At 41.1% G+C, this 17,912-nt stretch overlaps 1 protein-coding gene across 4 annotated transcripts in view; it reads left to right on the forward strand.

Annotated features, from left to right (window-relative positions):
• Nucleotides 1-17,912, forward strand: part of bcl2b (BCL2 apoptosis regulator b) — a 58,239-nt gene that overhangs the window by 18,000 nt on the left and 22,327 nt on the right. The window contains exon 2 of one of the 4 annotated variants that reach the window (XM_048163877.1): nucleotides 7,001-7,029. The exons of 2 other annotated variants lie outside the window; for them this stretch is intronic. In XM_048163877.1, coding sequence (XP_048019834.1) covers nucleotides 7,001-7,029 — 29 coding nt within the window. Of the gene's footprint in view, nucleotides 1-7,000; nucleotides 7,030-14,541; nucleotides 15,256-17,912 lie in introns of those variants that run through there. One more of the 4 variants, XM_048163878.1, reaches the window with a different exon arrangement.

Here is a 17,912-nt window from a genome sequence, read left to right on the forward strand (position 1 = left end):
TTAAGACAGCCATAAATAGTAGTATTGTGATTTTACAGTTGTATTGTAAAATAAAATTATTATGATTATTATTATTAAATACTCATTCTATTAGTTTGGCAGTGAAACATTGCAATAGTAGTATTTCTTATTTAGTTTAATATTTTTATATGATCACATTATATATATATATATATATATATATATATATATATTAGGGCTGTCAATCGATTAAACATTTTAATCTAATTAATTACATACTCTGTGATTAATTAATCTAAATTAATCGCATACATAATTTTTGCTGTGAAAGTATTAAATATTTCAATTCAAATGAATCAATGAATAATCAGCATTAGTGACATTAAAGTTCAAAAACTCTTTTATTATTATTTTCACTTTTCAAATAATGGCCATAACAATCAACAATATGACCTAATATGCTAAGGAAATACATTCAAAAGTGCTTCAGGAAGAAGATTTGATGATGTGTGCCGTAACACCAAGGTAATTGTGATTGCTAACTGACGTCCAGTGATTTACATGTTAAGTCAATGCAAAGAAGCGAAAAGAAATCCTGCTGCGCGATTCGCGCGAATTGAGCGTTTCGGGCGAAACACATAAAGGAGCGGGAGAGCCCCCCGGGTCTGTTGTGAAGTGAATTTCACGAGCGAATGAAGCGAGTAAACTCAAAATGTCCAAGCGTCCAACTACGTGTGAATAGCGCGTTTTATTCGCACAAGTCGCGTCTGGTGTGAACAGTCGAATGGTGGCTAGAACGGCTCCAGGTTTAAAGGTCAATACGGAATGGATTAATCTGCGTTATTTTTTTAACACGTTATTTTTTCTCAGATTAATTAATCGAAATTAACGCGTTATTTTGACAGCCTTAATATATATATATATATATATATATATATATATATATATATATATATATATATATATATATATCACACAATTTTAATCTGAGAATTTCATTTAGATTTTTTTCCCTCCAAATTGTGCAGCTCTTCTTAAGCCCGGAACGCGCCAAGCTGACGGTCGGCCGTCGGGCAGTTTTTGTTCGTCGGCCGACTTAAGTTTTCCCAGTCTGTTTTGCACCGTCGGCTGAAGTTGGTCCTCGTCAGATTTTTTTTCGGCCGTTTCGACATGTTGAATCGGTGTCGGAGCTCGTCGGTCAGTCGGGCCATCTGATCGTTCTGATTGGCTGTTAAGCTACTGCCACCTGCTGGTACGGAGAGGCATTTCTTCTTACGCAGGCGCAGAATGGACGTGCTACTTGGCCGTCAGGTGTCGAGTGTCGGTTTGGCGTTTCAGGGCAGCTTTGGACCCAGACGCTGCCAATGTGAGCCACCGTAAGCCAACCACGCAGTCTGCTTTCGCCACCACTGGTTCGTCGGTGTCGGCGTCGGCTTGGTGTGTTCCGGGCTTTAGACTTTACCAGTAATGTTTGAAGGTCTGACTTGCGAAGCAACTCTTGATTTTTTTTAAAGCAGTCTGTAAGTTTTGCCTCTTTGTCACCATCTCTGTTTGAAACCTGAATGTGTGGCTGTCAGTCAGTCATTTACTTTGGAATCTTTAGAATTGTTATTTTCACTGGAAAATGTCATCTGAATAAGTAACAAATCTGCTACTTTTGTTCTGACCAACTGAGAAGAAAAAAGCATTATAATAAATCGCGCAACCAATGGTGATTAAATCTAATGATCGCTTAGTTCATATCACATCAAACCGTGCAAATTATTTTTATTGTTATACTTTGTTCTCAAATTGTTTGTTAACAACATCAGCATTGGGTGACTACATGTATTTAGTGTGTATTAGCATTACCTGTAGATTTCCATTTCTGTACAGTCTAATCTCTAATGTTAATTTGTCATACCATACAATCCACCAACAAAATGATAAGTTTAATTATTCCAGCTGCTGTGAGAAAAGGCTATAGATGATCCATCACCTGCAGCATCCTCACGTGTGATATAGCCTAGCTGGGACTCCTTCTTTATGTAAACAGATGTGAAATAATGACCCAAAGACGAATAGTGGCATCCTCGAATTTCCAGTGGAAACCTACCAGTACCACTCAAATTAGAAAATATTATTACAAGCTTATCGTTGTGAATCGGTCTAAAGTAAGGAGATCGTTTTGAACAATGGCTGGTTATGTACTTGCTCAAAAATTGATTTTGGATAATTTTTTAGACTGCAGCTTTAATAAAGTCTATACCCATTTAAAAACAGCAGAGCTCAACAATAACAATTGCGACAGACCGCAGTTTGATTTCTTTTAAGTGGAACTGATGGCAAGATTGACAGGCTGTGTGAAATCAATGATGCTCTGTTGTCACTGGGTAACATTGCAAGCTGTGTTGGGGAGCAAATGGCCTGCAGGACCTTAGTCTCCTGTCAGACATCTGATGGCCTGGCAGGCATTACCCTAGGGATCACCTCAACATATCCACAGACTGATAGCCATATGACAGCAAGACAATTGCAGGTTTTATGCCCAACTGTACTGAGGCTTGGATAATTAGAACAATGTGTCTAATCAGGTGAAATTTGGCTGTTATCATCAAAACATGGGATTGCATTGGAGGTTTTTGGCCATTAGCATTGTTATATGTAGTCAAAAATGATTCCAATTTAAAATAACTGGTTGCTAATTGAATATATTTTAAAATGTAATTTATTCCCATGATGGCAAAGCTGAATTTTCAGCATCATTACTCCAGTCTTCTGTGCTGCACAGTTCTTTATATGCTGATTTGGTGCTCAAGAAACATTTATTATTTTTTGTCAATTTACATTCTTGGAAAGTTATGCGAGACAGTAAAATGGAAAAAGTGAATAGCATTATCTAGAATTTGTTTGGATGACTTTATGATGGTTCTTTTTTACTCAGCTTGGCTTGTTTCAGTGCCACCAATCTTTCTTCAGCTCATGGCATTTTTCAACCTTTCCTTCAGTCATTACTTGAAAACGTCAGATTGGTTTTGAAGTGGTGACAAATGCTTCCTGCGTGACACTGAGGTGATAAAAGCTCCAAGGCAGCATTTCCATATCATGCTGTCGGCCCTCAATTCGACTTCCACAACCAGCTCTTCTCCAACACTTGACAAATGTCTCTCGTCAGCTACAGGATGAGAGCACAGTCCTGTAAAGAGGATCAGCAGTAACAAGCTTCCTTTACAACATTGTCGAAGCTTGTGGTTTAGCAACTTGGAATTAACTTAATAAATTAATAAAGTAGTAGTTCAGATCAATGCGGCATTGAGATTGAAGTTGAAGTTCATCTTTGAGGCTTGCGATTCAGTTTTGGCAGGTTTTAAAGTGAGGTTAGGCTAGTAAGTACAAGTGTTGAATTATTTATGATCTCAGCACAGGGAAGTGTTATTCAAATGGCCAGTTTCAGGCTGCAATAATTTGGGTGGTTCAGCTTGTGGTTTGCACTGGTGGAATATGTTCTTCTCTGGAGCCTCCGTATTTTGGATGCTCTCAATGCAATGTCTAGACATGGTTTTTCTGTAAATATCCCCAATGTATGTTGATTGTCAATAAAGTTTTTTAATATAACAAAACCCTTTTATTTGACTTAGTCAAATAAAATAGTCTGCAATCCTACCTTTGTCCTTTTTTTAACCTTAATTTAATGGCTGCAAAATACTGCATGACACACACACGTTCACCATCACAAAAAGTTTGTTGGAAGGCAGCAGCTAATAAGGTGAACCGCAGCCATAGCGGCGATTAGCCCCTTTTGATCTTGAGGTGATGTTAACAGGCGGTGGGTGGGGTGGTTTTGGAGGGGAACCTTCATCAAACTACAAACGCCCCATTTAATAAAAGTCAGAGCGAGAAGTGTGCACAATGCGCTTGCCAGACCACATTAGACGGACAGAAACCCAGGGAGTGGCTGCCTGTGCTGAGAGACTTCTAAAGCATCATGGTTTCGCTGTAACTTTAGAGTTGGAGTCTAAGCTTCTGTAAGTCCTGTGATGTTCAGTGTTTGATGCAGCAGCTAAATTAGCTGTCAAGCCATCAACTGTTGAGTTCACTTCAATTCCCAGTGCATGCTAAGCAAGCCAGTCCAGTTGCCATGTTAAATACTTATCTGGAAACACTTCAGCCTCAAGGTTTTGAACTGTCTGACTTTTCAAACAACCTTGACTTCATTAGTATCCAGACCTTCTGACATATCAGCACATATCACATATCAGTCTAATAATTAAGATTATTCTTTATTTATATTTTCTACATGGCTCATGGGAATACTTGATTCTGAAAAGAGTGTCCATGATAAAAGAAAATATGATAAAATCTATTTTAAGCAAATGTGGCATTTTTGTTTTAAAAAAACAACTTTTATTTGATTTCAAGAAAAGTTTAAATATAACTGCTTTAAAATGTCATGTGGTGTAACCATCAATTAATTGAAATAACTTTTTTTTCCCCTACAGTTTAAATACATCTGAGTGTACATGCCTAAATTATCATTTTCAAGATAAAAATATATATATTTTTTAGTAATATCATGAATTAATAATTCATAAATATCATATTTTTCCTCACATGATATTTTGCAACAAGACTAGCCTATAGCTTTGACTGCAGTGGTCCTCTCCATATCATTTCCTGTTTTATTCAATACATTTTCTTTTTTTATTCTGGTAAAAATTGTGATAGAATTTAAAAATGTAATTTTAAGGTGCTAAAGAGGATGTTTTGTTTTATACATTTTTGCAATATTACTTGAAACTGTCTTTACTAACTGATAAAAGACTATTTATTAGATGCACTGAAAGGAATAATATTAATATACATCATCTGTGCACGAGGTAGGGCCTTAAAAACATCAGCCAATCGTTTACGCGATGATCGCGTAAGCGATTGGCCCTCTGGCTTGTCAATCACTGCCATGACGTTCCTTGTGAGAGACGAGCGCGGCTGCGCGCTCCAGTAACTTTCCACACTCCACAGGCGCTGCATGCAATATTTTTGTCTGGAGACAGGAGTAACAACTGCAGATTATGAGTTACCTGCGGTGAGTCCGACATAATGAATCCACTAACACGACACAGCGAATGCCGGTGGTAAACACTCGTGTTCCAATACGAGTGTTTACGAGTTTTGGGAGGCGTTCCTTCGAAGGAGGGGGGTTGTTCTTACGCATGCGCTCATTTCAAAAACTCAGTAACAGTCTTTGGTTTCTCAGTCGACGAAAAGATCCTCTTTAGCACCTTTAAAAATCCAGGTTTGCTTTGCTTGTTTGTAGAGCTACACAATTTGGCCAACATTTTGTGATTATATAACAATATGCCTATAAAAATACAAATATTAAATAAAAGTAAAAATAAAAAAAAATCAAGTGTTTCAGAAAAATAATGTAATAATCATAATTCATTTTTAAATGTAAAATTATGATACTAATATTTATGGTTGTCTTAAAGGTGCTAAAGAGGTTCTTTTTGTCGACTGAGTTTTTGAAATGAGCGCATGCATAAGAACAACCCCCCTCCTTCACAGCTCATTTAGAGGGAACGCCTCCCAAAACTCGTGCACGAGTATCAGAACACAAGTGTTTACCACCGGCATTCGCTGTGTTATTAAGCCGGGCACACATTTAACGACTAGCTAAAACATTCTGACTATGCTCAACATACAGCGATTGTTTCCTGCTCCTGAAGCAGATTTATATACTTTCACATGGAATTTGAACACCGACTGTAATCGCAGACTGAAAGCAACTGGCTCTGACTGGACGCGTTTGAGCGCGATCAGTCATAAGTATCAATTTACATTCATAATCGGTCTTACAATCATTAAGTGTGTGCGCGACTTAAAGCCGTGGATTCATTATGTCGGACTCACCGCAGGTAACTCATAATCTGCAGTTGTTACTCTTGTCTCCTGACAAAAACATTGCATGCAGCGCCTGTGGAGTGTGGAAAGTTACTGGAGCGCGCAGCCGCGCGTCTCTCACATGGATCGTCATGGCAGTGATTGACAAGCCAGAGGGCCAATCCGCGCACGTCTCTCACAAGGAACGTCATGGCAGTGATTGACAAGCCAGAGGGCCAATCGTTTACGCGATGATCACGTAAACGATTGGCTGATGTTTTTAAGGCCCTACCTCGTGCACAGATGATGTATATTAATATTATTACTTTCAGAGCACCTAATAAATAGTCTTTTATCAGTTAGTAAAGACAGTTTCAAGTAATATTGCAAAAATGTATAAAACAAAACATCCTCTTTAGCACCTTTAATTTCTTCATTTTCAAATGTTGAGCCATAAAACTTTTATTTTAATGAAAAACTGCAGCCCTCTTTTGTTTGTAACAGACGGGTTAACAATCTCTTCTCATTACAAGTTTGGGAAGATGGTTGATGCATGTTGCGTTATCAAATGCGTCATATAAGTGACCCAAACTCAGAGCAGATGCAGAGATTGCAGATGAATTTACTGCGAATGGAGCCACACTGAGACACTGAAAACATCGCCGGATAATGAGCTGCTCAACTGTGTTGTGCTTCACTCTGAAATGCACAGCACATACAATACATTTATTTATTTAAATTGCAGCCATTGCAATTTGATAAATCGCACTAGTCCAAATTGCAATTTCAGTACTTTACAATAATCAAGCAGCCCAAATCCAAGCTACTTAATAACTTTCAAGAATTTCTTTTGATGCGTTTTTTCTTTATTATGATATCAGGGCATTTACATGACCTGACATTTTAGACTTTAGGCCCCCAAAACATGTAAAAATGAGTTTTAATTTAGAAACTTGTTCATCAAAGATGTATATTCAAGTCATTGTATATATGCATTAATGTATTTTTTTAATAAATTAATAGAATTTAATAAATTATGCACATTAGCTGTGAGCTTCCTTTGAGGGTGGCTAGAGGAATATTTCTCTGTGGGCCGAATGTAAGCCTCTTGTACCAGCAGGGAACAAAGTGCAATTGTTTGTTTGTACGCTCCAATGCATTCCTCTCATTCTTTCTGCAGAGCTCTGGACGGGAATCAGCTGGGTGCTGGTGAGGTCATTGAACTCCTTTTTGCTTTTTTATCTGCCCTTAAAGAATGCAATGGGCAGACTATAAAATGTGCAGTTGGATCATGTGAACATTCCTATGTCCCAGACTTGTCTACACATGATCTCATTAAGGGACCATGGAGAGATGTCTAGAGACGTTTTTATGTTTAAAAGTGGGAAATGTTCTATTTGGCAAGATAGATTTGACTTAATGAGCAAACCATGCTTGTGTCATGTGATGATGAGTAAAAGTGATCTCTCAAGATACACTGTTAAAGGATTATGCAAAAAACTTGTCACTTGTCAGCTTGTCACTGGGGCAGTACCCTCAAATGTGCACCTTTGTACCTGTTTACTCATAAATGGTGCATATTAGTACCTTAAAAGAATAGTTTGCTCCAAAATGAGAGTTTCTATGTTTTTCCAAACCTTTAACTTTCTTAACAAAAGAAGATTTTTGGCCATACAATGAAATTGGTGTCCAATATTGTTTCAACATATCTACTTTTGTGTTTTATCATTAAGGTTCTAAAATAAAAGTCTTTTTACTCTCTTTATTTTATCATTGTGCCAAGAGTTCTTGTAAGTTATCATATCTTAAAAGTAACCTACTGGACACACAACTGTGTGGCACTGATAACAGGACCTTCTTGTTGGAATCATTTCACTAGCATACATAGGACATTATGATGTGATATTCCACACTGGGAGGAACTGATATGTATAAAAATCCAAACGGAATTGCAAAAATAATCACTTTTCCTGCCCCAAATGGCATTGCTTGAGCCAGACATTAACAAACTGGACCGCAACAACATTGCTAGAACAGACTGAGCAATGTTGAAAGTGTCAATGTTTATACTTTTCAGGAAGTTGGTCTACTAGTAGATGAATGGTTTACTTGTACTATAGTTGTCTCTGCACATTAAACTGGCTTCGGACAAAGTATTTCAACATTGGAAAAAATAACACTTTCCGTTTTAAGTATAATGTTCTGTTTATTAATATGAAGTTATGAAACTTTCAGTACTGTATGTAAAAATCTTTCTCAAATTCATACCTGGTACTTGATGAAACAGAACCATATTGTAGTGCTACAAAAATGCAAAGATGTCAAGGGAGGTCGAGTTCCTTCAAGCAGATTACTATTTACAACTGTTTAACTGGTGATCTAATATCTTTAGTCACTCTTTTCCCCAGACGCAATCTGTGGTTCATTCCATGTTCAAGGTTTAAAAGTGGAGATTGTGATTTTTTTCTATAGCTAATAACTTTTGAACATCTGTTGCCAAAACTATCAAGACTTTATTAGTGGGTTGAGCTCCAGAAGAGACTAGATTATAGGGGTACGCTCTGTGGAGCATGGAGGAGTTTCATTATTTTTTTAATTTGATGGATTCATTATGGCTTCATGCTCTGTATTATTTGGCTTCTTTTACATTAAATACTCAAACCACAAAGATGATGGATGAGAGTCTTTGAATAAGACTCATTTGAGTGCAGCAAATCAAAGGTGAAGTCATTTTTCCACAAAATGATTAAATCACACTTTTGCTTTTAAAGTCAGCATGAAACGGAAGTTGTGATGGTCTTTTCTTCCCTATTGTGACGTATGTCTGTATGAAACGGCTTCACAAACGAAAAATGGTAGGATGGGACTTGATTTTGTTCACTATTGACTGATAAAAAACAAATCACCTTCAAAAACACAACACAAAGACTCACTGCAACACCAAATACCTTCAAAGGTAACTAGATCATCCATATATTTGTAATAATTAAAATCAACCAATATTCTAGCCTTCACCATATTTGAAAACAGCGCAACCTTTCTTTTTTAAGATGCTTTGACGTTAAGTTGATTGCTTCTTTATGATGCAGTTTGAATCCCATAAAAAGTATGACTTTATTGGCGTTTTTGTCAAACGAACTTTAACCATTACAAACAATGAAATTGCTTATTTTTTAATAATCTCTCATTTTTTTTATCTTTACAGTAATACCAGCATCATGTAGTGAAAATGATTAATTGTAATGGAGGTATTGCAAAGGCTTTCGGAATTGACGAATCTGTGGCTGATCGTTCACATCTGGTGTAAGGTCACAACTTAACACGGTCAGCAGCATGTTTACCCACCATTCAAAACATGCAATTGCCCTGCCTGCTTGGGGGTCCCCCGCGATTTCTCTCGATGGGACCCCCTAGATGAGAGTTTCAACGGTTAGGCGAGCTGTCAGTTCGCAAGAATCACTCTCGGTACTGTGAACAGCAAACCAGAAGTGCCGCATTGCTGCACAAACACAGGGAAGCGCAATTCTTTTTGACTGGTTATAATCGGTTTTCGAATGCGACCTTCGAAGAATGCAGCCTCTGAATTGGAACGCAGCAAGGCTCTGGCTCCAGATTGCAAACAACTTGTTCTTCTTCAGTTTTTTGGCGCATTGCAGCCTTTGTTCATATCGCCACCTACTTTGCTGTTATGCAGCCATGGTTTATTTATAATCAATTAAGTATGCAAACTATTCTTGTGGAAAAGAGATAAGAGAAGCTTTGTGTTTGTGACAGCTGAAGACCAGAGAAACATAATCTATATCTAGAGACCAGAAAATCATAGAGGACATTCTTGGGTTAGTAAAAGGCCTAACCATCTAGCAATACCCTAGCAACCATAGAAACTTGCATGCACAAGTTTCATTTAAATTTTTTTCAGGAAATGTAAAACCTTCAAAATGATAGGTGAATGATAGGTGTGCTGGTTATTCTTTATTACAATAAGTTGCTTCCTCTACAAAACCAATAAATCTTGAAGCTTTTATGTCTTTGTATTTGTATTTCCCTGACTAACCACGGCTCACAAAACCCTTGCACTTTGAACCTTAAGATGTTTCAACAAGCTGTCATCTCGCCATCATTGTCTTGGCAACCAGGCGTTTGGCTTTGCTGTAGGCATATCCCTGGTTACTGGCTTGGCATCTGTATAATGCTAGCATCACCATGGAAAAGTTAGTTGCAACACAGTGTGGTTACACAACATAGACCTTTTTCATGGGAACTTTCTGAATTCCTGGGTCACTGAATGCAAAAGCATTGTCCCACTCAGAAAGTGATATTAGCCATGCTAAGTTTCAAAGCCCAACATTTTTATTGGGCTTTAACCAATAAAAGCTTTTATTGGTTTATCCAAAGAGAATCTCCAAAATCCCAGCTTGACATCATCATATTCAAAAAATTGTTTCAATCTGTTTGCAATCCGTTTATAATATCAAATAAGTAGACAGAGATCATAATAGGGTCACCTTGAAAACAATGGGATACTCTTTTCTTCTTTGTTATACTGTTAGAATAAGATTAATGTGTATAAATGCACTCAGGGCTGTATGCTTACATTTCTTTTTAGGAGCACTTGTTCTGTTCTCTGATCATTATTTAAAGAACATTATTTAAAGTTAAGAAATTAACTTTCCCATTACAGAGCAATGTTTGCCCCAATGAAATAATATCCAGGAAACTTTTTACCTGTCACAGACACGGCAGGCTCCAGCATCCACCAATCACAGCGCACACCTTCCCCTGAGTACTAATCATCGCCACCTGCATCTCATCAGCGCACTCATCACCAGCACTATTTAAGACACTCACACACACAGTCACATTGTCCGGTCTCGTTCACATCAAGGAACTTACCTCTATGCTTACCTCAAGGACTCCCATTGCTACTTACCGGTCTCCTGTGTCTCCGTACTACCTCCTGTGCTCCAAGTCTGTGTGTGAGTGTCATCCGCCAGCTTTGTCTCCAGTCTGCTACCGCTACAAACATGCAAACCACAAAGGACAGTATTATCACCCCTTCATTCATCATTCACTTCTACAACCACTATCTACTCACCTGTTGTCACTGTAACCTCTGCTTGTGTCCAATAAACTACCTTAACTGTTATCTTCTGTCTCCGACTGGTACATATTGTAACAGAAGACCGGACCATAACAGCGGGACACAAGCATGAGTCACTCTGACCCATTCCAGGAATTAGTGGATGCAGCGCCAGCACCAGAACCAGAACCAGCACCAGCACCAGCACCAGCACCAGCACTAGCACCAGCAACAGCACCAGCACCAGCCATCACTTCCGCATCCACTGCCACTTCTTCCTCACCGCCAGTTTACGCCAATATCATGGCCAAACCGGCGCCCTACTCTGGTTCGGCGGAGGATTGCAACGGATTCCTCCTGCAATGCTCCATGACCCTGGAGATGCAACCGCATTTGTTCCCCACGGAATACTCAAAGGTAGCGTTTCTAATTTCACAATTATCAGGAAAAGCTCTCCAGTGGGCCGATTCCATTTGGTCCCAAAATAATCCTGTAACCCAGGCTTATTCCGGCTTCGCAGATCACTTTAAGGAAGTATTTGGAAAACCTTCATGGGACTCTTCTATTGGTGAGAAGCTCCATAATTTGAAACAAGGGAAAATGTCTGTTAACGAATATGCTCTTCAATTCAGAACCCTCGCTGCTAGAAGCGGATGGAATGAACAAGCGCTACTAACTTCCTATCGCCAGGGATTGGATCCTCGAGTGCGGTTGCATCTCGCAGCATACGAGGATACCATCGGCCCAGAACGATTCATGCAGCTCAACACCTTCCTCTGCTGGCCAGATTCCGTCAGCACTCCAGAACCAGTCACCGAACCCATGCAATGTCAGCAGGAAACTTCATCTCTGGTGCCCTTTGCCATCAGCTCGGCCTCAAGACCAAGAACACGCCATCAACCTACCAAATGGTTGGAGCAGCACAACCCCATCCTCTCTTGGAAGACTGGAGAAGTCCTGAATTGGGGCGACACCTGTTTTCCCAACTGTTTCTCTGCACTGCCAGTTCCACGATCTCCAAGTTCCAAGTCTATCCTTGTCTGCGCCACTTCCATTAAAAAATCCCCTCTAGAAATGCTCTGTGGACATTCCATCATGTTACGCCCCCTTCAGCGACGTTTTCTGCCCCAAGAGAGCCTCCAAGCTGTCTCCACACCGGCCATGGGATTGTGCCATCGACCTGCTTCCAGGTGCATCAGTGCCAAGGGGTAAGATCTGTCCCCTATCCATCCTGGAGGAGAAGGCCATGGTGGATTACATCGAGGAGGCTCTGGCTCAAGGCTATATCAGACCATCTACTTCCCCTGCTGCTTCCAGCTTCTTCTTTGTGGCTAAAAAGGACAGAGGGTTGTGGCCATGTATTGATTACCGGGCACTTAACTCCATCACCGTCAAGTTCAGGTACCCCCTTCCTCTTGTCCCAGCGGCCCTGGAACATCTCCGTGGTGCCACTGTGTTCACCAAGTTGGACCTCCACAGCGCGTACAACCTCATCCGGATACGCGAGAGGGACGAGTGGAAGACCGCCTTCGTCACGCCCACTGGCCACTACAAATACCTGGTGATGCCTTACGGCCTGGTCAACGCCCCCTCCGTATTCCAGGACTTCATCCATGAGGTGCTCCAGGAGTTCCTCCACAAGTTTGTGCTGGTCTACATCAACGACATCTCGCCGTCACGTTGCGGAGGTCCTGCAACATCTGAGAGAATTCCAGCTCTTCCTTAAAGCTGAGAAATGTTCCTTCCACCAGTCCAGGATATAACATCAATCACAGTGGCATCCGGATGGACGAGCGGAAGGTGGCAGCCATTAAGAACTGGCCCACACCCACAACAGTGAAGGAACTCCAACGTTTCCTCGGCTTCGCCAATTTCTACAGACGTTTCATCCAGAACTACAACTCCATCACCAGCCCGCTCACAAGCCTCCTCCGCAATAAACCCAAGTCTCTGTCATGGACTCCAGCTGCCACAGAAGCATTCGACATCCTCAAGAAGGCCTTTACCACTGCTCCTCTCCTGGTCCACTCTGACCCAGACAAACCCTTCATTGTGGAAGTGGACGCCTCCACCACAGGAGTAGGAGCGGTACTCTCACAGCAGCAGGGGAATCCGAGCCGCCTCCATCCATGTGCCTTCTTCTCCCGCAAGCTCAACCCGGCGGAAATTAACTACAATATCGGCAACCGAGAACTTCTTGCTGTCAAGTTGGCCCTCGAGGAGTGGAGGCATTGTTTGGAGCGAGCCAGACACCCGTTCCTGGTACTAACTGACCATAAAAATCTGGAGTACCTCCGAGCTGCTAAAAGACTCAACCCCAGACAGGCCCGTTGGACGCTGTTCTTCACACGCTTTAACTTCACCATCTCCTACCAACCTGGCTCCAGAAACATTAAAGCAGATGCCTTATCAAGACTTCATGCTCCAGAAGAAAACACTGAAGAACCTGAATCCATTCTCCCTGAGCAGATAATTGTCAGCCCCATCACCTGGTCCACTGAGACCCTTCCCTCCTCCAATGCCTTCACCAACACTCTGCCGGGTTGCCCACCGGGCTTGCAGTATATCACCAAGACACGGCGCACTCCACTTATTCACTCTCCCCACTCTTCACTCTGCACTGGCCACCCGGGGGTCAATGAAACCCTCTCGCTGCTGAAGGAGCGCTTCTGGTGGCCCAACATGGCAGCCGATATCAGAAGGTACGTGCAGGGATGCAAGGAATGCGGCATCTCAAAGAGCCCACGCCATCTACCATCCGGCAAGCTTCTTCCTCTGCCTGTTCCTAATCGACCCTGGTCACACCTAGGAGTTGATTTCGTCGTTGACCTCCCAGCCTCCAATGGATGTACCTGCATACTAATTGTGGTGGACAGGTTCTCTAAATCCTGTCGTCTCATCCCTCTGAAAGGACTCCTCACTGCTATTGAAACTGCTGAAATCATGTTTAACCATGTGTTCCGATACTACGGTATCCCCGAAGACATCGTGTCTGATAGAGGACCGCAGTTCATCTCCGGAGTGTGGAAGGCATTCCTCTCGCTCCTAGGTGTGACCTTCAGCCTCTCGTCAGGATACCATCCACAGTCGAACGGGCAGACGGAACGGAAGATTCAAGAGATTGGTCGCTTCCTCTGTAGCTTCTGTCATGGCCACCAGGACTCTTGGAACCAGTACCTGGGTTGGGCCGAATACGCGCAGAACTCCCTTCGCCAACCGACCACCGGACTTACACCCTTCCAGTGCATACTCGGTTACCAACCCCCACTGTTCCCCTGGACCGGGGAACCATTGGACATACCATCTGTGGATTACTGGTTCCGAGAGAGCGAGAGGGTCTGGGACTCAGCCCATCACCAGCTGCAACGTGCTCTCTGTAGGTGCAGGATGACAGCAGACCTTCGCCGCTCCGAAGCTCCTGCATACCAACCAGGACAGAAGGTCTGGCTGTCCACCAGGGACATCCGTCTGTGCCTACCATGCCGTAAGCTGAGTCCCAGGTTCATTGGCCCATTCACCATCTTAGAGCAGGTCAACCCAGTCATCTACAAGCTCCAGTTACCACCTGAGTATCGCATTCACCCCACATTCACATGTGTCACTTCTGAAACCTCACCACCCTTCTGTTCCTTTCTCCACAGAGCCTGGTGTGACCAAAGCCGAGCCCCCCCTTCCACTCATACTGGACGACGGAGCTGCATACGAGGTGCGAGTGATCTTGGACTCTCGACGCCGTGGTGGTCAGCTCGAGTATCTCGTGGACTGGGAGGGTTACGGTCCTGAGGAACGTTCCTGGATTCCACGTAACGACATTCTCGATCCCAACCTGCTAGACACCTTCCACGCTGCTCATCCCAACAGACCTGCCCCTCATGGAAGAGGAAGACCACCACGACGTTGGGGTCCTCGGCCCTCAGTCGCGGGCCATGGAGGGGGGGGTACTGTCACAGACAGGCCAGGCTCCAGCATCCACCAATCACAGCGCACACCTTCCCCTGAGTACTAATCACCGCCACCTGCATCTCATCAGCGCACTCATCACCAGCACTATTTAAGACACTCACACACACAGTCACATTGTGCGGTCTCGTTCACATCAAGGAACTTACCTCTATGCTTACCTCAAGGACTCCCATTGCTACTTACCGGTCTCCTGTGTCTCCGTACTACCTCCTGTGCTCCAAGTCTGTGTGTGAGTGTCATCCGCCAGCTTTGTCTCCAGTCTGCTACCGCTACGAACCTGCAAACCACAAAGGACAGTATTATCACCCATTCATCATTCACTTCTACAACCACTATCTACTCACCTGTTGTCACTGTAACCTCTGCTTGTGTCCAATAAACTACCTTAACTGTTATCTTCTCTCTCCGACTGGTAATTGTAACATATATACCTTAGTAAGGGCATGGTTTTTTTTTTCTAACCTTATTAAACTTATGTCAACTTTCACGTTTAATTCTTAAATTTAAATGTATAAATTTGCTTACATTTTTAATTAAAATAAATGCAGTTAGGATCAGACAAAATCAGGCTATAAGCAATAAAATGAAATCAGTATCAGCAAAATACATCTTTGCACTGCAGAGGTGGCACAGAAGCTGCATCTGAAGTGCCATTTATTATATCTACAGACAGTTCAATGCGGCTTAGAGGAGACATAAGTGCATTTACATTCATACTAACAATGTAATGATATTAATGTTTTAAATATAACATTTTGAATACAGAAATATTAAATGATTAAAATTATCGAAATAATTGTCCCTGAATGAATCAGCTGTTTAGTATGAATCGACAAGGGACTAGGTGTGTTCATTTTGAAGTGGCACTGCGCAGACCGATCGGTGTATGACATTAAACTACCGTGAGAGCAATTAGAGAGCATACGGCTCCATATGCTTTTGAATCTGTCTCGCTGTACTTTGATGTCATACACCAATCAGTCTGTACAGCACCACTTTGAGTCGAACACACCAACTGTCTTTATGAATGGTTCATTGAATCATTGATTTACCTGATTCATTCAAAAACTCAGATTCATTCATCAAAGAGAAAACAACCCTGCTGTGTTTATGCAGTGGTTTTGCTGTGGCTTTGTTTGGAACTATTTTCATTGGCAAAAACAGACAATATTGTGTCTAAAATGTCACTTAATATTAACATTTTGTTTTTTGAACTGTTGTGTAAAATCAAAGTTACAATGATATTTGGGGAAAACAGCACTCTTGCTCATGTGATATTGCTTAATTATATCAAGTTATACAAATTAAAAACAATTCATACAAGGCATATCTTGAATTTTTGGGATAATTTTGATTAATTTTGGTCATGCAAGCTGAAATGATGCTCTTGATATATGAAACAAAAGATCCTCACACTAAAAGTCTTTGATGTTTTGGTTTGATCTTTAGTGTAATGGTTATGGTCACAAGATGTAATGCATCCACTGTTATGTCATTTTCACACATGGAAGGTTTGAACTGAATTTGAACCCATTTCGTCCGCATCAATCATGACCCCAGATTTAGTTTGCTTGAACCAAACCCCTGAGGATTTGAGGGGGTTCATTGATGCACAACTGATTTTAGAAGAAAGTTTTAATGCTAATCAAATGAATCATAAGTGTGTAATGGTGCCCATTAGCTGAGGCTGATTCTTGCATATGATTGAATACATGAACAATGTTTTGTTTTTCATTTTTTATTTATTTATTTTTTTTTTTTTTCATGTATTTTGTATGTATGTCACGTCATGTTTACTCTGTGTATTTGATATGGGAACAAAGTTTTATAGTAGGATGCGGAAGAAAAGTGTGACGCGGAACTAGCATGTTGATTGTTGTGACGACTCGGGTATATATAGGGAGAACACCAAGTTAAAAAAAAGGCTGCGGTTCCGTTCATGCGGTGACTTTGGACTGGCGTTCACCTTTTCGTGGGACACTTCGTCGAAGCTCAGAAGGATGGGCCCTGTTTTGAACTTTGAACTGAGTCAACGTTAATGCCACGAGTGAGCTGCGCTGTCGATAGTACCGGTGCGGTAAGCAGCGGGGGTTTAAATGTGTGAACCGCTGTGTTCTGCTTATGCTTGTGAGTCCTAATGACAATGAAATGAATGCATCGGACGGAGCACGCGTCAATATGCTGGCGTGTAAGGCGGTTGGAGTTGAAATGTCTGAACCGCTGTGTTCTGCTTATGTGTGTCACGAGCTCAAATGGCTTCACAAGACGTGTTTGAAACAGAAGAGATTTAGAAAAAAAAACCGGACTTTGAGGAACGAATTGAGGGACTTTGTGGACTATGACGGAGTTGAATGCTTTCTCACTGATTATGTGTTGTAACTTGTGTGGGTTTTTTTTAAGGTATATGATGGTGTATGATGTAAAGATATGTTTGTCTGAAAGATTAGAAACGAGGTCAATACATGCACTGTAAGCAAGACATGATGTATGATGTGGTTTTGATTTATATTGAGCTTTATTATTGTTGTTTTTTTTTGTTTTCTGGTCATTTTGTTTTAGTTTGGTTTAACAAATGTTTTTATGCAAACGCAATCAGATTCCAGCCTATGCCCCTTGAAGCGTGCTGTGAAATCCCTTATAATATTTGATGAGATATAAGTGGGTCTTTACAGAGTGGTGGCCCGTACGGGGACGTATGGAGGTTCTGTGATTGTGAAAATGCATGTATGCACAAATGCATGTTGTTTGTTCGTTTTTTTTGTTTTTTGCAAATTGTTCTGTAATGCAAATTTTTTTTTTTTTTTTTTTTTTTATTTTTTTTTTTTTTTTTTGTTAGTTGTATATGGGAATTCATGGTATTATTATACAATTTAATAGGAAATAGGGTGGAAAAATGGATAGGGTTTTGTCGGAGGAAAATATAGATCAATGTGATCAAGATGTTGACCAAGTGAATCCTTCATTGACTCATGATAAGACATCACGAAGTGAGGTTAGTGAGCTTGCTAGTCTTTTGGATGAGATGTATATAGATCAGCGGGAGGAAGAG

Source organism: Megalobrama amblycephala, linkage group LG17, assembly GCF_018812025.1.
Source record: "Megalobrama amblycephala isolate DHTTF-2021 linkage group LG17, ASM1881202v1, whole genome shotgun sequence".
Taxonomy (NCBI): domain Eukaryota; kingdom Metazoa; phylum Chordata; class Actinopteri; order Cypriniformes; family Xenocyprididae; genus Megalobrama; species Megalobrama amblycephala.